General features: G+C 43.7%; 1 protein-coding gene and 1 long non-coding RNA gene across 11 annotated transcripts in view; both read left to right on the top strand.

Annotated features, from left to right (window-relative positions):
• The first annotated feature begins 5,322 nt into the window (after positions 1-5,322).
• Positions 5,323-10,696, top strand: LOC113980612. Of its 2 annotated transcripts, XR_003538174.1 has the most exons (3): positions 5,323-5,516; positions 6,368-9,611; positions 10,415-10,696. It is a non-coding gene; the product is annotated as an uncharacterized LOC113980612 (long non-coding RNA). The 2 variants fall into 2 exon arrangements; XR_003538173.1 differs by having other exon boundaries at positions 5,323-9,611.
• A 1,691-nt stretch (positions 10,697-12,387) lies between these two features.
• Positions 12,388-24,678, top strand: part of SMOC1 (SPARC related modular calcium binding 1) — a 132,970-nt gene continuing 120,679 nt past the window's right edge. For all 9 annotated transcript variants that reach the window (XM_027707814.1, XM_027707796.1, XM_027707789.1 and 6 more), the window contains exon 1: positions 12,388-12,571. In XM_027707814.1, coding sequence (XP_027563615.1) covers positions 12,467-12,571 — 105 coding nt within the window. In that variant the 5' untranslated portion in view covers positions 12,388-12,466. The remainder of the gene's footprint in view (positions 12,572-24,678) is intronic.

Raw genomic sequence — 24,678 nt, 5'->3', positions numbered from 1 at the left:
CCCAGTGCTCCACTCCAGCTGTGTGGTTCGGCTGTTGCTCACACACATTCCCCTTAACCACATGAGGGATCCAGCTAGCCCTCACAGCACCACCTGTAGCTTTTGCCAGCTTCTCAAAATATTCCCTCTCACATTCAGCTTTCCACGTCACATCCACTCTCTTGCCTGCTAGCTTTCAGAATCTTTCCAGGTAGCTTAACCTCAGGCCAGGGCCCAGCTGGCAGGTTGGTGCCTGCAGTGCTAGCCCCATCCCCATCCTCCAGCCTGAAGCATTATTATTTGCTTGCAAATGATCCATATGAGGACTATTAATATATTTACTAGATGACATAAATATAAATCATTACTGAAAAGTCTTACCTTTTTGAGGACATATGATAAGAAAGTCAAGGCAGAGGGCCTGTCTGAGCAGTTGTATGTTCGGTTTTCCAGCTAATGCCAAAACTCATGGCTGTTCAATAACAAAGCAGGCTCAAAGAAGGTGGTTGTGAAATGTTTGTGGATGTCCTTCTATGTTCCTTGGCAAGTCTATGGTATCACCTCTAGTACCGTGAGGGTGGTGAAACGATTCAGCTTGGTTGTTTCTTTCACACCTTCAAGAATGTGTGAGGTGTCATTTTGGATCTGCTAAGCAATGCTGGATGCCTGCCCAAATCAAATCGCTGGCCGTGGGAACAGTTGAAGTCCTTATAAGAGAGACTTGGGAGGAGGAGGTGAAAGCAGCCATGAGGTGTTCCTTGTGTCTCTGCCCTTCCCCCAGCACTTCATTTTTGCACCTCTGCTGAGCCCCAGTGGAACCAGTTCCACAGCTGAGGGCAGGGGGATGTCTTCTCTGTTCAGGAGTGCTGGGTGAGATGAAGATACCTGCAGCCATGCTGCTCTCTCCCAAGTGGGCCACACTGCTGCAGCTCTGCTCTCACCCTCCTGCCATCCACCTGCTTGATTCCAGCTCCTGCTGGCAGCAGCAGAGCTCTGCCTGGCACTGCTGGGCTCTTTGTGCCCTGGAGGTTGGCACACCTGGGTAAAGGTCCTTTACTAGATGTGCTCTCATGAATCTTGGGCACGAGCACCACAAAAGGCTGTAATAAGGTAAAGAACTTGTTGTGAGGCCACAAATATGACAAATGAGTAGTAACCCACACCTGAGTGTAATGGGTCTACTTTAGGCTACTCTTTTCTACCTTGAGGACTAAATGAGATTATCCTAGCTGCGAATGCCCATTGGATTTGTATCGATCCATAGGCTCCGATTGGATTGCAGCAGCATCACTTCTTAATTCTTCATGTTGCAGACTAAACTCCTTCTGGTTTGGGCCTATCAGAGAGTAAGAGCTCTTTGGGCACAAACTGTTTGACCTCTGTTTGCATGGCAGGATTTTCACCTGTAATTATTTACTAAATGTGTTGGGCTACTGTGTATCCTAAGTAAGAAGGACATAATTTATATTACCTACTTAAAAAAGCCAGAGAAATTGGATTTTTTTTTTTTTCAGAGAAGATAATGTTTAGAGAGAGAGGGAAACACTGAAATATCTGAAAATATCTACTAACAGAAATACACAGAAACCTCTGTTTAACCACAGTAAAGAGTCTCATTCTCTCCATGTTTTGGGCACCTTTGTCTTCCTTTGCATATATGAAAGGTGAAGTATTTGGCTAGTTCCCAACTGAGATTGCACACCCAGGATTCCACCCAGCTTCTCTGCTCCAGTTGTGCATGCAGTTTTACCTGCTTTGTCAATGAAGGCACTGGTGGGCTGTGCAGCCTTGGCTGGTGTTAATGCTCGGCCTCAAAAATTTGAGTGGTTAGGTGTTGGTGGCCACACTCCGGGATGGCTGCAGAAAGTTTGGCTGAAACTGTTTTCTGAAAAATATGTATCAGTCCTCTGACAGCATATGCATACATGCCATTCTCTTCTGCTCTACCAACTAAACTTACTGAAGAATCAACCTTTCCTTTTATGCATGGTGCCTGACAATGTTCTTTGAGTCATGTTCAGGAGACATGACTACTACAGACAATTAAAGAGAGGGCATTTTACAGCAGGCCTGATGGCTTGCACTGGTATTCAGGGGCCACACCAAGAGACCAATGCCAGTATTTGACTCAGCTAGTACTGCCAGACCTGAGACAGCCCTACAGTTATCCCTGCCACTGATGCCCTCTCTAGGCATTTTGGAGCCCAGAAGGGACTTTTAGGCTGATTCAGGTACCAAAGGATCACCCCACCATTAGTAAAAAGGTGTATGTTGCACATGTAAGTGGGGAATGGCTGTCTCTTGCTGCTTGCAGGGGAGGGGAGCTCCACTGCTGGGCAGCTGGCACATGAACAAAGTCTTTTTGTGCCTCAAAGGTTGCAGAAGGTTGCCTGTGGTTCTAATATAATGCCTGACCAAAAGCTTGTTTTAGTAAATGGAGACCACTTGGAAAGCTTTGTTTCAGGCCTGAGGCAAAAATAGTTCATGCTCTGGGGAGAATGTGCCTGGCCCAGAAGCAATAGAGGTCCTTCACAGGAATGGGGTAGGTCCTCTGCCCCCAGTCAGTCCCAGCATCCACATGGTTGTTATCACTATCACCTACTTGCACCTTCCCCAATAAGTAGCTATGTGGAAGAGAGGCCCCTTTGGCTCTGCTGGAATGACATGGGAGCGTATTCCTCCTGCAATAAAAGAGCATTTCTGCAGTGCTTCATGGACTGTATGGGTCAGGAAAAGATTGTGTAATGAGCACATTTCAGGAGATTTGCAAGTTCTGAGGAGACCATAGGTATGTCACCCAGGAGGTCTTCTGTTTAAGTCAAGTGGCATGTGCTATGAGGACTCTTGTTTTCTCAGCAGGAGTGGGAGCAGCCTTTGGCAGAGCTGCCATATGCATTGGGCTCTGGCATCCACCTGCAGTGCAGTTAAGGCATTTCTACACACACACAGAAGGGGTGCTTGTACACAAATCTCTCTCTTCTTCTCTTATGTGGCTGTGTTTCTTTGAACTGATCCAGTATCCCACTGAATTGAATAGAAGGTGGGTAAAGCCTACAAGCCTACTCATGAGAGTACCAATTTGCACGAGCATGCCCTTGTTTTGAGGCAGACTACTGTTCTCAGCAGACTGCAGCCTTTTTTCTATCTCCTTTTGTATTTTTCGGTATGAAAATACTGCATATACTTTGCCTCTCTGAGGTGTTCCCTTGTGATACAAGAAATGCATCTCTGTCAGTGCTTTATACAGCCTCAGCACCTAAAGAAGCAAAGGACAAGCAGTGGGAGTTGATGGTGCTCAGCACTCTGCTGGGAAGTCTTCTGGATGAGCCCCATATGCTGCAGTCTCTCTTCCTGCTCTCCGCTTCATCCCCAGTGTGTATTACACTTGCCCCAGCTTCGCAGAGATAGTTTGCACTCTCCTAGTTCATTAGCTGCTACCCCCTCCTGCCCATGTGCAGAAAAAAAGCCCTTACTGTTCAAAAGAACACATGCAGCAATCATTAATGCTGACCCTAATTGTGCCAATTCAAACCACTCAATAGCTCTAATTAAAACCTCTCTTCTGCAGGGCACTGAACAGTAACAAAACTGTCACCCCGAACAATCAAATCATGGAGCTAAGAAATTTTTTTCCCCTGTTGTGTTCAAATGTTGTTGCTGCTGTCGAAAGGGTCATCTGAAGGGATTAAGTATGGGGCTTTTGTAGGCTGCAAAGTGTGTAGGGGGATATCTAAACCCAATCAATATCTTTTGGTCACAGTTGGAAATCAGAAGACCCCAACTTTTTTCCAGGCCTCCTTTCAACCACTTTACCCACCCCCATGCAGCAAGTAACACCTGCAAAGTAGCCAGGCTCTTGGTTATGAGACACATGGACACCACAAGTCAACTTAAACATATGCAGAGGAGGGGGTGAGGGGGAAACCCAGGCGTTCCTATCCCTACAACCTTGTTTCTCAGGGTCCCTGACTACACTTTCCTGTGTGCCATAAATAACTCTGCAATTACGTTAATTGGTTGCATATTTGTTGACACAGGAGTGGACAAGAGTAGGTTATGGTGGGAGGATTTTTGCTTTTGGTGCAATTTTATACTGCCTTCTTCAGATGTCCCTTAATCCCCACTCTCCCTTCCCCCAGTATTTAGGATTCTCATGTCTTTCAGAATAACTTTATAAGCCTGTGGGTGGGAGGGGGGAACAGGAAAAAAAGAGTGTTAAAATTAATTTGATGGCACCCATGCACTCACATCTATTCTGCTGTGTTTCCCTAGCAAAGTCTATCAATCAAAAGGAAAAGGTTGATACATATCACAGTGGGATATTTCAAAAAGCTGGATACAAGCAATTGTGTGCTAGAAGGCTTTTTCTGCACCAAGTTTTTGATAGGAGTCAGAAAAATGAAATTGTGTGCATGTTCACCTATATTTTTTTACATTTCCCATTTTTTTTTTAAAGAAGGTAGTGAAACTAATAGAGCAACAGCATTAACTACCAAAATTCCAGTCTCGGTACCTTTTGCTTTGTTTATTGTTGCACATGTTCTGAAGTCCAAATCAGGGACCAAATGAAAGAGCCTGACAACGCTGCAAGTACTTTTGTGTCTGTGCTTCTAGTTTAGATCATTACAGGCATACATGTTACCACATGTGGTTCTGGGTTCAAACCACCATCTCAGAGTATTTGGTATGGGGTACTTGACTGAGCCTTTCTTTCCAGTGCCTCCTTAGCTTGCTTTCTTTCACTAGCAGTAATCAGCGTTGCAGTGAGAAAGTTCATGGCATGTTGTGTTTCATCTTTCCTCCTTTCATCTCTCCTGAGCTGCTGTCCCAGCTGAGGACTAGGGAGCAGGATGACACCTGTAGAGCCCTGGCAGTCTGCCTCTTCAAACACCCTGAGCGCTTTCTGTCAGAAACCACCTTCGTTGTTTCTTGTTCTGACTGCTGGGTTGTGCTGTGTGCTGTTACAACATTGCCTTGTCTCAGCAGTAAAGCCATTTCATTTAGTGATGGATAAAATAGCCCATATTTAGAGTAGTTTGACTCAGCCTTGAAGTATTCAGCCCTGGTTAGCAATGAAGCACAAAATCTGGATGTATAAACATATAAACACACATTCTTTCTGTATAGAAGCAACTGGACAAAACTTAAGAATGTTTAAAAAACATTTTTAGGTGGACAGTCCGTGAAAAACTCTTACCAAACTCAGCCATCTGAGCAGATATGTTCAAGATAATGTCTATTTTCACCAGTTTGCCTCAGACCCTGAGAGTCCCAGCCTAGAAGTCAGCAAGGGGCCACACTCTTTTCTAAAAGTGGCGTTGCTGTGACACGTGTCCCACACTGTGATGTGTGATGGTGCTGACCCACTTCTGCCTTTGTGTCATCACTGAGTGGTATCGCAACATTCTCTAGTTTTCAGTGGCAATGTGCTCTTACAATGGGATGAAGAGGAATAAGTGACACTACCATACGGCATTCAAATGAGTGCACTTCAGAGCAAGGTCCCTTCAACAGCAGCACTGGAGAGAAGAAACCAGGTTTTTTGTATGTTGGGGGCTGTGGGAGATAGCGAAACATTCACGTGAGGCTCTTGACACTTGCTCAAGAAGGAGAAATAAGGCACAGAGACATTTTTTTTGGCCTGCTCCAGATGCTTCCAGCCAAGCCAAGAACAAACCCTGGGATCCTAGTATCATGTCTAGCTTCTGGAAAACAGCAACTCTTTTTCTGATCTGGTTCTTGCCTACCTTCATATGGGAAGCTTTGTGAGTCCCTGTGAGCTGAGGGTAGGGGATTTCTGTAAAATACACTCCAGTGTAGATTCCCATCACTTTCCGTTTGGATCTCCCACGGTCCTGTCTGCCCTTTCGTCCTTATTCCTTGTCCCCATTTTTTAGGCAGCAATGCTGGAGTCTATCCTCCTGACTTAGCTGTTGCATTTTAATTTTCAACAGGCCCCTATTGCTCTTGCACCTTGTGTGTGGTCTTTGAACGTTATGTGGCTCGGCAGCTGGGAATAGTGAGTGGGTGGGCAATTTAAAACAGAAAAGACTCTGTATCAGCACAGGGCTGAGGTTTGAACTCTGCTCAGCTTTGGATACATGTAGCTGGTTCTCAGGGCTATGATTTAAGTGCTGTTTCGCTGTTGTCAGTGTGAAACCTAAATCAGTGCTAAGAAACTGGTAGGGATGAAAAAAAACTTTGCCTGTCTGATAACGAGTGTTACTCTTGGCCCTGATGAAAAATTGCAGGATCAGGGCACCTTAGAATTTGTATTCTGCTGTTTTGTCACCATTTTGCCTCCCCAACTTGGAAAACAAGGAGTGTCTAATATGATGCCAGGGTTTCTTTGTTGGAGTATGTTTATGAGCTGTTTCATGCTGTGTAGGACACAATTCTGATTCTGAGTTTCCTGAGGATATGGATTGCTGATGGAGAGAGGCAGGTGAGGTGGATGCCAACCTGTGAGACAAAATACTTTATTGCATTCATCTGAGCATCTCTCTGAGACAAGGTAAATGGGGTCAAGCAACAAAATATAATCCCAATGTCATGAATTGTTGAGCTCATAGGGCCTGGTCCCCAGCTGCTTCTTCCTCCTTTTTGCTATTTTCTGTGCCAGTAGAGGATCATACGGATTGGAGGTCAAGTGGGAGACCCTGCTTTTCATGTGCCCTGGCATGATTCCCACACACGCACACTTCTTTTGCACTTTCGATGGTGAGCCCACTCCGCATGGGCAGAAAGTTCTCATGTATGGGAGATTCATCACTGGCTCTCCTTCACATTTGCAGCCCAGAGTACCAAGTTCTCAAAATTTCAGTGCAGAGGTAGTTCTTTCCCCACCCACTTTCCATCTATCCCACCCAGGTAGACAGGATGAGCAGAAAGAATCCTTGCCTTGATGAGATTGATAAATGAGGCTGGAACAGAGCTCCTCTTTTCTGGAGTCCATATGGAGTCCTACCCAACTTCAAACTCATAGCTGATTCAAAAAAAAAAATAGAAGTTGGCAAGTCCCTAAGTACTTTTAAAGATCCTAAAGGTTAAAGACATGGCCGATTGGCATTCTTTTTAGAGCCCGGAGTGATAGTATATTTACTTCACAGAATTAAAAAGAATGTACAATTAGCATTAGAAACCTATTAGATAGATATTTGGAAGAGTCATTTAATTTTCCAGTGCCACATAAGTACCCATCATTCATCCCCACTGCACTGGGCTTCATACTGATTCTTAACATTATACGCTACAGTCTGCAAAATATAAGTAAGCGTAAAAAAGCAAAAAAGGAGAATACCCTTGTTTTCAAGGAGCTGGCACATTACAGACTAACATCAGCCATGTTATTGTAGAGGTTCCATCCTTAAAAACAGGTAATGTGCTACAGCACCATGTAAAAGCATACTGAAGACCAAATGGGCGTTACTGCCTCTTTACTACATCTTGCACATCACTGCATTCCTTTTTTGGGTTTTGTTTTCATAATAATAAAGGTGTATGGCCAACAGCCTCTTCCTGTGGTGGAATAACACAGGGCCATGAAGGTACAGTTGGGTGTTAGAGTCAGATGGATGGCATTAGTGAGAGTTGAAGGTTTGGCAGTGATGGGAACTAACCAGGACTACTAGCAACATTTTGGGAAACCGAAGCAGTGCAGCCAGGACCAACACAATTTAATATACTTTCTAGAGGAAAAAGTCTGCACAGAATTTGTGTATGAAGTATAATGAATGAAGCGGCAGACTCTAGAAGGATTTCATGGGAAAAGACTTGAAATCCTGTAATATTTTTGACAAAGCTTTTTGTTCAAGTGTAAGTGAATATTCTGCAAAGAGCTTCCAGGATGAAAAGCCCAATAGAATGCTTCCTATTACTAATGGGGTTTCTATTTTATTCAGGCATATATATAATTAGCTTTGATAAAAAGCTGAGACTCCTTTTTGTTGACATAATCCGGCAAATACACCCCAAACTATGCTAATAGCAATGTGTGTCTGCTTAACAAGTGTGAATACTTTGCACACAGCAGCAATTGTGTTGACAGTGGATGACACTGTAAAATTGCTGTTCACTGCGATGTGAATCCTTTCAAACCCAATGATTCTTGATTTTCACTTTCATAATCACTGAGTCAAATTCACTCCTCCCCACTCCCTCACATTCTACCTATGTCTGGGAAGCTGGGGAAATTGTATTCTACCTCATTTTAGGTAACTGCACAGATTCTCTCATCCTGTGGTTGCTATTCCAAACTGCATTGGATCGTGAGTATGCTCAACTGTGGCTTTCCAGTCTTTATTCTGGGCTGCCCTGAACTCACCTTAGATGGAGATTTGGGGGTGCCAGCATAGTATAAAAGGCTCTTTTACTTCTGCAGGTTCTCAGCAATTAAGGCCTGGCAGCAATGGATAATTCTCTGATTAAAATGATCCAAATGATTCAATAGGTACGTTGTTAAAAAAAAATAGCTCTGAATCCTGCATTGTTACAACCTACAACAACCAATCTTTTAGCAAATTCCCCATTTTATTCTTTATTCCTTTTGTGACAAAAAGTGAAATCTAAACTTGTTGCAGGAGCAGTTGTAGCATCCACTGACTTAAAAAAGGACCTCTAACAGTAAATTGGTCCCTAAAAGCAATTAACTCATATTTGGAGGCAGCAGACTATTCTGTATTGAAAGTGTGAGTAAACATTTCTACTAAACATGTGCAAGAGGGGATACTTGCCCTGATGGAAACTGTGGCAGACAGATCCCGTGACAGTTCTGTTGTGGGAGCCAATACTGTTCAAAAGAGGACAGCGATCTTCTGAAACTTGTTTGAGGACAAGACAAGTAGATGCAGAGGCAAATAATCAGAGCAATCAAACAGTTCTCCCTGAACAGTTGTCAAGACCACCAATATATACATTCTGTGCCATGAGTTTGTGGTGGTGCGCATGATATGCATGCACCATAGCAACAAGATATTAATCATCAACACAGACAGGCACATGTTGGGGTAAGTCTTCTGAGGTGCAAGTCGTAGGCTGATCTGGTATACACAACAAGCCCCAACGGTACCAGTTTCAGTGCTACCTCCAGCAGTATTGCATAGTTGAATTCATTACAGCTGAGTTTACGTCTTCCTCTGAAGGATCCAAACTTTGGGCCTTGTGTAAAAATGTCTAGACACGAAGAACAACTTCTCTTCCAGTTCTATGTCCCTCTCTCTTTGTAGTTTTCAGTTACACACCCTGGGCAACTTCTTTGCTGGTGAGACACCACTGACTGGAGTGGTACTGTGCCAGCACCATCTTTGGCACTCTGAGTGATGGCAGAGATTTTCAGAAGAGCTCAAGTGAGAAGGCTGTGAGCCCAATTCCTCTTACATTTGGTCAGTAGCCTGCTCTTGGCTCGTCAGCATCTCTGCAAGGCCACTGGTGCCCAGTGCAGGCACTTCCCACTTGCCAGCAATCTGAAGAGAAATAACAGACAATTTAGTGGCACAAAACTTTCTCTTTCAGCAGTTTGTTTTATTTACCTAGATTTTTCTTTGAAGATGACACACCAGGAAAGTGCACCTATACCAACCAGAGCATTTGGACCACTATGCTGAAGAGTTTGGCATGCATTTTCAGTTGTGAAGGTAATTTACCATTGGAAAAAAACCCTATGTATTTTCTCTCTTGATAGTGTCTTGAAATAAACTTGAATGTCCTCCACCCTCCTGAACGGTGATTTGGTAAGGTTTTTGGGCTTGGAGCAGCTCCGTGGAATTTAATGTTTGTGATACATAGGCCAGGCTATGAAGTCTCTTCTGCACTAAGGCACTAGTTCGATTCCTGTACAGGCCATTTGCTTAAGAGTTGGACTCGATTGTCCTTGTGGGTCACTTCCAATTCAGAATATTCTGTGATTCTGCAAAGGAAATATACATTCCTACAGAGAAACACCTGGCCATGGGAATATAGGTCAAGACTGAAGTATGTGTGCCAAGGTTATGAACAGCTTTGGCAATAAAGGGATCAAAGGGTTCTGTTACTGGGAATTTCTGACCATCTCTAGAACTTTTACTTAGTGTTAAGATGCTGCTGGTGTCAGGGCCTCATAGGCATTGAAGGGTAGGCTTCCTGTGTAGCAGATAGGGATTAAGAAAACAATTATTTTTTCATGGTGGTAGTGACCATTTATATAGCACAGAGATTCTGATATCCATGGGTTTGTCTGTGAAAAAATACACCAGAGAAAGACATTCATGTTTAAAGTAGGAGTGATAAAGAACACACAAAGGCATCACACATGAAATAGGTCAGACCCAAAAATAAAGCTAGAGAGGGGAACTTAGGCAAGTGTGATATTGTTATCTGGACTGAAATTTTATCAAGACGCAACTATGAGGTGATGTGGTACTTCAGTGGTGGGATCACCGCCTGAACAAAACTGTACTAGATTCTCCCTGTCTTTTCACAGGTGTGCACTGATACAACTCGTCCAAACTCAACAGAGCAGATCCTGATGTACACAAGGACACTCATATTCAGATTACCCAGCTCTCCCCCTCCTCTTCCCCTCAAGGTCTTTCTGCTCATGTCATGTGGAATGGCATAAGTTCAGGTATGGAGCAGAGAGACTTTGAAATAGAAAATCAGAGGATACCGCAGGCCATATTGGAGAAGAGCTGGCAGAGTGGTGAGGGTTAGGACTAAGGTAGGCTTGTATGGGGTGCCGTGTTTGGAGTCCCAGAGGCCAAAAATAATGAATACCTGCAGAACTCCGTGTGAGTAACAAACGGCTTATCCTGTCTAGTCTAATGATAAAATGTTACATACTGGGATTTTAAAAATAAATATGTTTGGTTTGGTTGGGGTTTTTTTGTTTGTTTGTTTGTGGAGTGTTTTTTTTTTGTTTTTTTTTTTTTTTTTTTTTAAGAAAGATTAAAGCAACCGCTATAGCTAAACACACTGCTTTAGTCTGATAAGATGCCAGAATTACACGACTTCTACTGTGTAACACGGTTCTTTGTGTGGGTGTAGCAGCCCCTCCCCATACCTAGTGGATACACTGTAGGGAATTTTTGCAAGTGTGAGTATTGCCTCTTGTAAGGTCATCCAGTAAAGAAAGTTAAATACATTGTATGAAGAAATTTCATGTCTTGTGTGTTTCCTTGAGAGCATCACAAAATAGTGCTACATAAAATTATCGGTATTACATGCATAGCAATAACCTCCTGTGCATATTGTTTTTCAAAACGTTTGGCCTCTGCCCTGCCATACCCTCCATCAAACTCATGCTGGTAATTTGAAAATGAAAGACTCAATGTAAAAGCAAGTCAGTCTGGTTCCCAAGGTATCTCCACCACTCAGTAAGCGCGTAGAGAGAGGCTTGGCATTAGACTCTGCCTCCAGTGCTCAGGGTCTACAGCTTACTGTCATTACACTGCCATGGTACTGCTCCCTCTTTAGTTCGTAATCGAACAGACATGCCTGCAGAGACTGGGCCCTGCCGGTCGATGTATCTCCATTTCCCTCCTGCTTCTGCTCCACAGCTGCACTCACTTTCCTGTTGCATGACACAATGCTCACTTTCTACCCAAGCCTCCCATTAGTGAGTGCCTGGTTATGCTTGTACATACTGGGACCCTCATGCAGTCAATAAGGGCTTGTTGTCTCAAGAGGTACCAAATTTGGAATGGTTTTCCAGGTGCAAGGGAAAGACCACAAGCACATCACCTCCACAACGAGGTCTTCAGGATTGGCTGGGTAATGCAAAGCAATGTGTTGTGGGCCTACTTGTGCAGTTGGGAAGGCAGGGAAAGATCTTCAGGGACAGGTAGTCTCTGTGGCTGTGGGTCAGCCATGCCCTGGGCCCCGGCATGGAGGTGACAAGAGGACGTGCATACCCAGAGCTTTCGCCCCAGAGCGCCAGACCAAAGGAACGCGGTTTGTGGACCATGAGGTGATTTCCTACGCCAAAGTTTCCTGGTCACCAGCCCGACCTGGCTGCACGGCTCAGCTGTTACTGTCCCTGCCAGGGGCTGGGTACGCCCTGCAGGGCTTTGAGCTGGAGAGTGCCGGCCGCGCTGGCTGGTCGTCTCCCGCAGCCCCGCCGACGCTGCCCGGCACCCGCCCAGGTGCCGCCGAGGGCTCCAGATGCTGCGGGCCCGGGGCAGTGCCGCCCCGCGCCCCCGGCCGGCAGTGCCACTGCCCGCGGCCAACCTGCGCCGTCCGCCTCACGCCGGGCCGCGGGGCGGGGCGGGGCGGGCGGCAACGCCTCCCCGCCATTGGCTGCGGCCCGCGGCGGTCGCGCGACTATTGGTGCTTGCCGCGGTCAGTGCCGCCCGGCCCCGCCCCGCCGCGGCTTTATAAGCGGCATCCCCATGGCCGGGGCGGGTAACCTGCTGTGGCGGCACCGGCAGCGCCGCTCCGCCCGACACGGACACGCCGCCGCTCGGCAGAGCTGCTGCCGGTGGCCGCAGAGCTCCGCCACCCCCCCCGAGGGACAATGGTGCCGCGGACCTGTCGCAGCGCGGGTGCTCGCCCGTTCCTGCTGGCGCTGCTGCTGGTGCATCTGCCGCAGGGTCGCGGCCACCGAGCCACGGGGCCCCGGGTAAGTGAATAAGTGAGCTGCCGCCCCGCCGCGGCAGGTTGCCTTGGCCCCGGCCCGCTGCCCCCGGGCCCTGTCAGCGCCGCAGGTGGAGCCTCGGCCGTCGGGGCAGCGCCCCCCGGCGCAGACCCTCGCAAGGGCCTCCCCTCTCGCTTATTAAAAGCCGGGTGCCGGCTGCTTGCGCGAAGTTCATACACCGTTATTAACTTCTTGGTATTTATTGCAGAAAACACGGGAGGAGGGAGATTGGCAGGCTGTGGCTTTATATTGCTCGTCTTGCATTTAATGTAGCCCCTGTTCCCCGCACATAGCTTTAGGACTTTTTTTTATGTTCCCAAGCAGGGATTAAATGAATCCCTGCAATAAAGCTTGATGCCTTCAGCCCAGACTTCTCCCTGTAGGAGTCTAGCTCTATTTTTTTTTAATCTGACAGTATTTGACTCTTACTGGGGCTGTTAATTTCACTTACCAAACTATTACATTGCTCTGGGGGAGAACCCAACATCTTTTCTAAATATGGTTCTCCCAGTGAGTGAGTGCTACCACTGAAGCACCACTGCGGAGTAGCATGAGAGCTTTCAATTATAAAGCTGCAAAACAGTAGCTGTTCTTCAGCCAATGCTGCAATGAAAGCACCGCTCTGGGTAAGTGGACAAACTTATCTCTCTGCAGGCATGTTGGATGCACTGGGCCATGTGCATTCTTGACCTACCAGTCTGAAATGCTGTGAAATGTAGCACTTAATTAACTTAGATCATGGTTAGGCAAGATCAGGAGTCTTCAGAATCCCTACTCATCTGAAATATAACAAGGGACTTCAGTGCAATGTTCTGTTTTCTGGTTTTGTTTTTTTTTTTTTTTAATTGAAGTGCTGTTTGACCATGATGGCTATTAAATGCTTCTCTGAGCTATGAAAGTGTACTACCGGTTGCACTGATGTCCTTGTGTTCAGCTGTGCTGTGTAGCCTCTTTTATGGCCAGATGTGTAATAGCAACTGTTAGAACTAGTGTGAACAGAACTAAGTCAGAACTGTTGTGTGCCATAAATTATTGGAAACCTGCTTTAAAATATGAGGAAACACAGGAGTGCTTATGCATATATCTGTATTACCCCATATCAAGCATAAACCTCAAAATTGGAGTGGTTCCAAATAGAGAGGAGCTTTGAGGTGATAAGAGTCTGGCTGGATGACTAGGGCCCTTCATCAGCACTGATATCTAATGCTTTAATGAAGATCAATTTAAACAAAGAACAAAATAAAAAAGTTCCTGATGGCAGTGCATAATTTTACAGTAAGCCTGTATATCAAACAGTTTTCATATATGCCATTTTTATATAGTGTACTTTACAAGGCAGTTTAATCGCTCCTTATGCTGTGTCTCTTGGAATGGGAGCTACTTCAGGAGAGTGGAAAACCAAATACAAAGGACTAGTGATTTACTTTTTGCTTGAAGTAAGTGAGCTGACTTTGCTATTTCTCCCTTCATGACTGGGGGAGAATATCAGTTATGAGCACTAGCAACTACAGGTCTGTGGAAAGATGTGCCTTAAAGTTTTAACTTATGAGGTCCTAAATAGAAAGCTGTGAACTTCCAAGGTGTTTAACTCATGAAGTCTGTCTTTTTGCCCTTCGAAGTGTCATGATTAAGTACATGTGAAGGTGAGGAGTTTAGTTTACTTGTTTGCAGCCATGTTGATTGATATAAGCCCCTGAGCTTCATCTCTTGTAGTGATTAGTTAAGTTGTCATTAGTATAAAGGTGCCATTCCAATGAACACAAACATTTCTTTATTATTAATTCTTAAATTATTATTACCAAGTTACACTGGTATGTATTTCTCATGCTGATTTGTGATCAAGAGTGTTTTCCTGTCAGGAAACCTCCCTGCGTGGGTGACGGTGGTGTGTCAGTGTTGCAGTTCTGGGGGTCAAATCCTGTAGGTGTTCAGTTGCTAGGTGTGAAACTTATCCTTTAACATTTTCTTTTCTGTATGGTAAGCACTAGAACTACAATATTTACAAGATGAAATGCTTTTAAAGGTGAACAGCAGCTTTTTAATCCTCAATGAATTTAAATGACCAACAATAACGTTTGAAGCAAGTTTCAGATCTTCCTCCTTGCTTTTCCCTCTTGCTACTGTAGTGTTGCTTCTAAGCTAGGCAGTCAGCATTGTAACTGAATAGATACGCAGAGGAGTATGGCTTGCTACTGTTTGCAGAAAAGGATGAAAAACTAGGGGTATTGAAGAGAAATAGGTGTATCTACATGTCTTGTGCCAATAAGGGATGAAACTTTCAGATGAAGTGAATTCAGGATAATTACTTGAATACAAAGGTAAATTATAAGTGCAGCTAGTATCTACAGGTCTGCTGAGGAACTTCTGGCTCTCAAAAGGTGTATGAATCTTGCTGTTTCTTGTTATAGTGACTATGAGCAGTGACATGAATTCCTTAGACTTGGTAAGTGTCAGTGACTTGCAGGAAACATCTGGCTTTTGCACATATGCTGTTGGCAACTGACACTTACTAGCAGCTGCTCCAAATGAAGCCCCATATTAAGTCTAATACCTTGTCCTAGAAATAACTTGGAAGCCCAAGGCTACTGTGTGACTTGTTCCCTCACTTGACAGACTCTAGAAAAGCTTCTGCTGTGTTACACAATTGCCTGGTCACTTCTAGTTTTGTAGCTCAGAAGAACACTGTGGATGTGATCAACTGACTGTATTTGTCCATCTGAAGGATGGAAAAAGATAATCAGGCTTTACTTTCTATCATATTATCTTCCTGTGTGCCTCTTTCTCTTTGCTGGCATGAGATCTGGAGTTGTGTGACAAGCCAGGTCTTGCTGTTTCCCCCTCCTTGATTCCAAGGTGATAGATGGGGAGTGCTTGACTGGGCTGGCTCATGAATCTCCTACTGTGTGGTGCATCTAAGCAGTGTTCTTTCACAGCAGCTTAAATAGATTGTGCCACTAAGCTCTGTATTCCTCCATCTGGACAATTAATTGGGACCTTTGTTTTTTCTAGTTCAGAGACAGATCTCTGTAGGCCTCCTGCTTTTTGAGTATAACTCCTGACCATTATGAACTTGGTTCATTTATGGCAGAAAACTCTTGGTGGCAGTAATGACAAATACTAGCACAGAGAAATGGTGGGTGCTTGCAGAAGGAGCAGAATGTGACTGCAGCAGTCAAAAGCTGTCCTATGAATGGGCTTGGATTTCTGGAAGACTGGGGATCTGTACCCCCTCCAGTGACTGCAGAGGACTAAAAAATGGGAGAGGAGGACAGGAAGTCACTATAACTTGCTTCCTAGTTTCATGCATGGAAACGCGTCATATTCTTCCTTGAAAGGCATGGTGGGTGGGATCTTACAGTTCAGTGCTGTTGCAAAGGGAAGGTGGTAAATAATAAAATTGTAAAGATATCAACAAATTCCAGTGCATAAATTGGAGTGCCACAGAGCAATGGGAATTCCCTGCTGCAGCTGGCTACTAGTTGGAAGTAGTTGGAATACCAAATAAGAAAAAAGTGCTGAAAAGGCTCCTGCAGCTTTGTCATTCCTTGTGGAGGAGCAAGCAGCATTGCAGCTTGCGCCAAGGAGTGGCACAAGGAGTGTGTTCTGGTATGTGTTCACTGCAGCCCCACTTGGAGGGTTCCACAAAGCAGGTGTCTTTACACATGCCCTGCCAAAATTAAGGAGACTGTATTTTTTTATGGTGGGAAGAAGTTACAAAAGCACATATGATGGAAATGTAAAGCAGAGGGCTTCATTCGATGGAGATCTAGAATAGAAGAGTGAAACTTAGATAGGTTTTCAATGACTGAATTTTGGTTTTTGGTTGAGCTTAATCAACACACTGCATTTCAATGGTCTACACTGATAACAACTGAAGCACTTTAATGTTTTAGATTTCCTTACAGTTGGAGAGATTAATTTAATGAAGAAATAAGTACCCAAAGGCAAGCCTTTAGTAAAGCATCCCCTAATAGGACAGGTTTTTTACTCTACGGCAAACAGCTTTTGGGTACAGATATTCTGTTCTGGTTGGAAGTTTTTAACCAAAGGGGAAGCTCTGATTGTATATAGAGCTATACTTATTATTTCTCCCTCTTCTTGCTCCTTTAATGTTAGCTGAATTCCTTGATATGTAGCAAAGAAACTAATCTGGCTTGTTTTTTAAAACATTATGCAACTATGTTGAAGAACAAGATTAATTGTTGTGTAGAGAACTATTAAAACATTATGTTCCAATACTTTAGTATTGGAACAGCAGGTCCTGTTCTAAACAGAAAAACACTGTAGGATCTGACTTGTTCTGTGTAGTTTTAGAGTTGGTGTTTTAACTGCTTGAGCTTCAGAGTTGGCTACAAGACTATTTCCACTCATGTAAATGAGCTGTGCCATTAATGAAAGATTTCTGGCCACCAAAAGCTTTGGTACAGAAAAAGAAACTGCTCATGTGTTTTTGCTGGTGGTGGCAGCAAACCCTGTAGCTGGTGGAACACCTACAATGATAACCTCTTGGACTAGTTTTCCAGTTTCTAGCACTAGTCATGTGCTAAGGTAATCTTCACAGTAAGGAGCAGATGCTGTCTTGGCTTCTTGCATTTCCAGATGGCCTGAAGCAACTAGTAAGATGACTGTAAACTCATTTCAGTAGTATAGTAGCTCTGAAATATTAATACTGCTATTTAAATATCTTAGATGTTCTTATCCTGCCATCTCAAACTAATTGCGACATTACTATGTCAAAAAAACCCCAAACAAACAAAACCCCATTTGTCTCTTACTTGGCTGCTGAATCCCAGTTCTTCTGGGGCTGGCACATCTGACAGTACAGTTAAGTGTTACACAATAAACTTTATGCTCACATTAAAAGCTAAACATGGAAGCAGTACAGGTGAAACCGAAGTTAATCTCTCAAGGCTGCTGTGCTGACTGTCACACTTAGTGTCCTGTATGACTGCGTGATGGCTTCCTGTCAGAGTCCCCCAGCAGCTGCCATGAAGTCTCTGGTGCTAATGCACCATCCAGGGACTTTGTGGCACAGCAAACCTTGAGTCAGGCTTGGTGTGCAGTGGGAGTAGTTTACTGCTTTGGTCTTCAAGTGATGTTCTGGCAGAGTAGCACCTGTTGTGACTTAAACTATGAAGCCTACTTTTTTGTTGTGTTACAAGCTTAAGTATTGGCGTTGCATTGGTAGGACTTAAAGCTTCCTATGCTTGTTTGTGAGAAGCTCTTCTCTTTGTGAAGTTCTTGCCCCAACAGTGAAGGCTGCCACTGTTGTGGGTATATTGCCTCCACAGTGGACCTTTCTGGATAAGGTGTGAGCTTTTGGCTTACACGGAGAAACTACCAGGATGTGATGAAAGTGGTATGTAACTGTCTCCCTCTTCTAACTGGCTCATGTGAGCAGTTACAGCTTGTGTTCAGCCGCTTTCGTGTGAGCCATGTAAAGCTTTCTGTGTGTGATGACTTTACTGCTTGTAAGTATGAGGAGGAAGTATTCTGGCATCAAAATCCTGACTGAGAACACAATTCTGCCCTCTTCCCCCCCCCCCCTTGGGGTTGGGGGGAGCATTGTAGCTATAGGAGAATAAAACCAGGAAAATGTAGCTAGTTACATAAGGCTGTAAAGTTTTCCCTCAGAGCAGTGAGAACCAGACAGCCTATAAAGGAGCTCTTTGTATTTGGCTTCATGTAGGCTATCAGCAGCTCTTCAGCCTGAGAGCAGTCAGCTTCCTCAGGATGAGGCCTTACCTTGAAATCAGGCTCCCGCCCCACTTCCTGGTTGGTTTTTTCCTTATCCCAGTAGCCTTCTGATGCAACTTAGGCTCCTGTTGGATGCTGCAGTAACAATGTATATAGCGTTAGCAATGTTCATGAGCGTTAGAGAAGGGTCATCTGCTTGTTTGGTAAAGAAAACATTGCCTCCTATAGTGGGCCTGCCTATGGTATCTTAGTCCCTACAGCATCGGGAGTGGTGATGGAGCAAACTGGCTTTGGCTTATGAAGGGATTCATTCTAGTCTGTGTGACACTTTCAGGGTAGTCTTAAGACTGGCCTGGGCCTGACTGTATGGTGCTAAGGTGCCAGCAGCAGCCTGGGGTTACACCCTTGGTGGAATAGTGTCCTGTCTCCCTCACTGGAGATATCCAAGAACTGTCTGGATGCAATCCTGTGCAATGTGCTCTAGGATAACTCTGCCTGAGCAGAGAGGTTGGACCAGATGGCCTCACCGTCATCCCCTCCAACCTTACCCACTCTGTGATTCTGTCAGATTTTTCTGCTGTGCTTCTGTCCTCAGAGCAGTGGCCTAGAAGCCCCCATAAGCCTCCAACTGCCTGCACTGTCTAACTCTTTGCTGGTGGTCTTCCAGCTGTAGCCTGCTCAGTAGGATATGCCTGCATGTTGGGTTTGTGCATTTTTGCCTCCCACTGGCTTGTGGCTGAGCCAGCTGCTTTTGAGGGCCCACTGACAGGTGTTTTCATTTGGAGTGGCACGTAGCTATGCAGTGGGGAACTGAGTGGTAGGTGTGAAATGAGAGCAAACTTAGGTACTTCCCCCCAAGGTCTGTGCCTAGAGATAGGAAAATAACACTAGCTACTATAGGAACAGAGGCTGCCTCATTAAAGTTTGGCTCAGGGTTTTGGCATGTAGAGTCTGGCAGCAAAGCCTAGACAAGCTACCCACCGGTGCTACTGGCAGACTCTTCCATGCAGGTGGAGGAAGTCATACAGAAACTTGTGTGCGTAGGCAGATAACTTGCTCTGCCATGGGCACCCAGACTCCCCTCCTGGGCTGGGGCTGGAGTTCTGAAGGAACAACTGCTGGCTCTGGATGAAGAAGATGGATGAGTGTTAGCAGGACAACAGTACCTGAGTAACTGCCACAGAGTACCACAGTGATTAGTACTTGAGTATAGACCCAGACCATGTGCCAGTCTGTAAACTGCATTGCCTTGCCTCATGCACTTTGACTTGGAATAGCTAAGGGAAAAGAAGCGGATTGTTTGCGCACATCATTCTTTGTGTGGGAGGTATAGACTATTGAGATTCTATTCTATGAATCTATTGAGATTGGTTCTGTAAGCTACATGACAGCCCTTGTCGGTCTGAAGTTAAATTTGATTCACTGCTGTAAGAGCATTGGTGTAATATAATTTTTCTCTATTCTCAGTCTCATGGCAAAGTGAAAGAATGTAATTTGACCTGCTGTTTCTGTGCCACTGAGTTATTGATTAAAGCTGGGGTTGAGGGGCTGATAAAGGTGAGGGCTTTCCCATGGGAGAGCCTTTGATAGAAAGAATCTTAGTAAGTAGAAGGGAAGTTGTGTATGGATAAGAAAGATGCGGAAGTAGGGCAGAGGAAATAACTTGCTTCTCTAAGGCTTTTCTTGGCCACTGGTCCAGTTAATGATAGTTGGAATTGTATCCAGAGGGAAGTGCTGATCCTCAAATAGGGAGGAAGGGTTCCAAACACTTAGTGGGCAGATTCTGTTTCATAGTTTCTCTTGGCCACCAGTCCTCTGTTACCACTGCTTGGGTCATAGACTAGAAGGAATGTGGAAAATGTTGTTCATCCTTGTTCTCTTCCGTGACAGAGATTAATCACTTAAGTTGCATAGGGAAGCAATACTCTACCTTCTGATTAAGGAAGTCCACTAGCTTAGCTGCTATACTTAGGATTGTGATGCATGGAATAGTGCTTGTTCTATAATCTCAACCAAGTGTTCTGGAACTCAATGAGAACTTTGGTTGTATAGAGAACCTGAAATCATATGATCCTTCAGTTGTAATTCTAATACATTAGGGTTTGACACTCCAGCAAATTAAAGCAATCCAATACAGCCTTAGTGTAAAGGTAACTATCTTATGTTCTATGGCTTATCTTATGTTCTACCATGGCTTGCAGAAGCAGTAGTGTTACCACCTATGGTATGGAGGAGGAGTGAACCAGGAATCAAATAGATAGGGAAGCATCCTCACATGAAAACACGTGGTAAAGGCATGGTAAAAGTAGTGGCATTCTTTAAAATACAACATATGGGGACAGATGCCTAGGAAAGATGTCCAGATGTACACTATCTCTAAATCTTGCTTCTGTGTGTACCATATACATTCTAGTCAGAAGCAGATAGAATGATAATCATTTGTTGCAGCATAGACTCCCTTGAGTAGCATGAAGATTAAAGAACCTACTCTAGCTAGTACATCAAACCATTTTCCTTCCTATTTCTTTGAAGCAGATTTACATTCAGTCTACACTTAGGCTTAAACAAATATGTGGTAGAATTAGGTGCAAGTTAAGAACTAAAAAGCCAGAAGCTCTTGGGTGTAATTTCCAAGTGGAGGATATTAAATGAGTTGGAGTTTGTGGATACTAGCCAGATAAAGAAGTTTTTGTCTGAGCCAAGAAGCAGCTTCTGATTTGGGTCTAGTTACCATGCAGAATGGTGATAACTCATTGGCTTCTGCCTGGAGTTTTGCATTTGGCTTATTCCTCTGCTCTTAAAAGTGAGCAGACAAGTGTTGCAAAAGTAGATAAGCTATGTACAAAAGTAGCTTTTAAAAATATGCATCTGGAACGCTAGAAGATTATCTACTCCAAGCTTATTAGGGAAATGTGAGCTTTAATGTGTACACTTCTCAGGCTTAGTGGAAGGAAATTACTTCTAACATAGAAATCTGTAAGACTGGTATGTGTAAAATGAACAGGGGTGTTCATGCAATGACTTTTTTTCTACACTGTTTTTTTGCTACACAGTTCTAGAGATTAACTTGACTTATTTCCCTTTCTGTGTTTTAACCTAAAAGTATGTAAATCTAGAAGAACTCGATCCACCCTTTTAACTTAAAAACAATACCAGTATCTACTGCCAAGGCTTTGGAGTTCTGTCTGGTAAGGGATTGGGTGTAAATGCTGCCATGCCTTTCTGTTGTAGTAAACTGTAGCCAATTGGATTATTAATGCTGCTGTTGGTGGTGTTATTTGCCCTCAATTAGCTGCAATCATCTGAAATATTCCTGAAAATTACGCTAGATGCAGAAATCTGTCCTACTAGAGCTTTAACTTCTGAAAGCAGTTGCCATGGGATAGGATTTCTTAAATGCACTGCACGTGTGTAGGAGTCCAGGAGTTTACTTCTTGACTGTAAGAGAATGGTGCTTCTGGCTGCTGTACCAAAAGACCTCAGGTTATTCTGCTGTCCTGCAGCTTTGTGGGTAAAAATCTGAAGTGACGACAAAGCAATATTGATTAACTGGATAGGCAATACCTAATGGTGGTATAAGGTATTTCAGTGGTGACTGTGCTACCTGACATGTGTCTTATGCTTTCCATAAAGGGGGCAAACATTGAAGAATTTTGCTATGATTTTTTTATCAGGGTCGCTACACCAGCATTCCTCTGACTTTGTCAGTGTCTGTGGGATATCTTTCCTTCTTTATTATTGCATAGGTACAGACAGTATTTCTAGGAGCAGGAATCATACCCTTAGGTCCAGGGTTGAAAGTCAAAGCTGTAACTGATCTTGCAACTACTTTACCTTCCCAGTTTAAGCTTGAACTGTAGAAGGAGTAGTAGCTGCAATTTCTACAGATTACAAAATGGACATAAACATACTTTGCTCTGGTAATATATTAATGATTGTTAAACCCGTTGTCTGGAAGTATGGGGAAGTATGTCAGCCCAAATTTTTTGTTTTGGGTGCTTATCTTCAGAAACTTCCAGGTGGCTGAGTGTTCTCTTCACAGCAAACTCCAGAAGTGCTTTATGCTCCAACTTGATGGTGGTTTTCTTTTTCTAAATTAAGGACCTAAACTACTACCCTACTTAAAACTTGCAGAGTTGTTAAAATCTAACTATAGGAACTCCCCTTGAACTTCACAGCTCACCTATCTGTTATGTACATTCTAAAAAAACAGGATTACATTTAATGTGGCTAATGGATCTTTAAATAACTACAAAAGTTAAACTTTTGCCATGTTGTCACTGGAATATGTGTCTCTTGAGGGCAAATAGGATGTAGAGTGAAGAGCAATCAGTGTGATAGTATGGCTGCTAATGCTTTTCTTGTCTTCAACCTCAGTTGTCAGTGAGGCTATCTAAATTTCAGGATTTTTGTTGTGAACAGTAAGTACCTAAAGGAGTTCCAAACTAGCTGGATTGGGAACAGAAGTTGAGCTTTGCTTTACCACAAAAGTGCTTCTTCACCTGAAGCACTTTGGCAGCAGTATTGGAGCTGAAATTAGCTGTTGCTCATCAACATACTGCAGTGTATGTTTTGCAGATTTCTAATCTGGATATAAAAGCACCCATAGGACAAAGCACCTTAACTCATCTGCACTGTTCTGTAAAATCTGTTGGTGTGTAAACAGGTATAATGTGTAACTGTTAGCTTTTATCCTAGGAGGATGAAGCTACCCTGGTTTGTGTGTGTGGTTCCTGTGTGAAAGTAATTAAAAAAAAATCAGTCCTAACTTCCAAATGGAGTTTTGCCTGTAAGAGTGAACTTCAGAAAAATGCAGTATGTCTGCTAGAACACTAGGATTTTTTGGTGCTGAAACTGGAACTGAGTTGGAGGAAAAAAAATCTACCACACTAAGTAAATTTGAGCATTCTTAAAACCTGTCCTTCAACATTTCTGGATCTGGCCCTATTGTATGACAAATACACTTTGAGCCCAAAGATTTGAGACTCTGATCTAGCTTGAATAGCTGGTGTCAGAAGTAAACTAACTTTTTAAGTTCCTGTTGGAACTCTAAGAATTTACCTAAAAATCTTCAAGTTTTACTTTGAGTTCTGCTGGTAAACAAAACGAAAAATGCTTCCACAATTGCTTCATGTAATCCAGGGACTTCTCCCTTTGTCCCCTGTTGAAGACCCAGAACAGATTGGAAGAGTTCAGTAGTAAAATCCCAGGCAATTTGAGAGGAGAAGGATTTGATTTTACTTGAAACTTTAAAAAAAACTCCACGCAACACTATGCTGCTGAGTGAATGACAGTCCCAAATAGAAAGTCTAACTTCAGTTCTCAGGAAGTTTTTCTCTGTAGCAAAGAATATTGAGTTACAAATGCATCTTCCCCCCCTCCCCCCCCTCCATATTTAAAGAAGGTAGGTATCTCATCACAGTAACTGTTCTTCCTGTTAAACTTGACACCTTCTTGGGTAAACCCATGCTGTGTTTTAGCTCGTTATTGCTTTTCTTAAGAAAGTTTCCACATCTGACCTTGAGTGGGAAGCCTCTACTGTAACTACTTCCAAGTTAACCTGCCCACTAATAGTGCCACCTTCAGAATAGCTATAAATTAAAAGCTTCTGACTAGCTTTTTCTTTGTCTCTAGACTCCTGTCAAAATCTGCTTCATTCCCTCCAAGATATATACTCTCTGGGTGTGCCTTTGTTCAGACAGGACAACGGGAGTGGGAGAACAGTTCTGGACTTGGTAGATTTTGCTGAACCCTGCATGAAGCCTTCCTCCTGGTAAAGGTGTGTCCAGTTTCAGTAATTCATGCTTTTCTTTGGAAATCATCAGGGCAAGTAAATAAAGTAAAACTGCACATATATATTCCGCCCGACATATTTTGCTTCAGTTTGTTCAGCATTGATAAACATGTGTGGAAATATAACCAGCCTTTCAGGGCAATGATTAAGTGCAGCATGTCAGAGCAAAAGCTAAAGATTACTTTCACTTCTCTTTCCTTGTCTTCACCTTGCATGAAACTGTGGAGAATACAGGCACTTGTATTCAGGAAGTGCCAGAAGGCTGATGATAGACATGATGAGGTCACCTCTGATTAAGAGGACAAAACAGGGTGTTATCTTTGGCTTGTCTCTGGTTAGTATTTATTAGAAAGCAAACCTAGGGATTACCACAAACAACCTAAGCCAAGCTTGTCAATTCTTCAGTGTATGGTAGACTGTTCATGCATATCCATGCATTTCCTAAGGCAACCAATTAGGATCAAATGAGAAGAGATAATATTGTTAAATCTCATGCCAGTGTTCAGATGGGTAGAACAATACTTACCTAAAATTGCTTTACTGGGACTTGCTAGTGGCTTTTGTTTCACTAACAGATGCTGATGTAAAAATACAAGATTCT

The sequence above is a fragment of the Neopelma chrysocephalum genome, unplaced genomic scaffold (genome assembly GCF_003984885.1).
Source record: "Neopelma chrysocephalum unplaced genomic scaffold, ASM398488v2 Primary Assembly neopelma1_24, whole genome shotgun sequence".
NCBI lineage: Eukaryota > Metazoa > Chordata > Aves > Passeriformes > Pipridae > Neopelma > Neopelma chrysocephalum.
The sequence above is the reverse complement of the archived record's forward strand: the minus strand, read 5'-3'. Positions and strand labels throughout refer to the sequence as shown.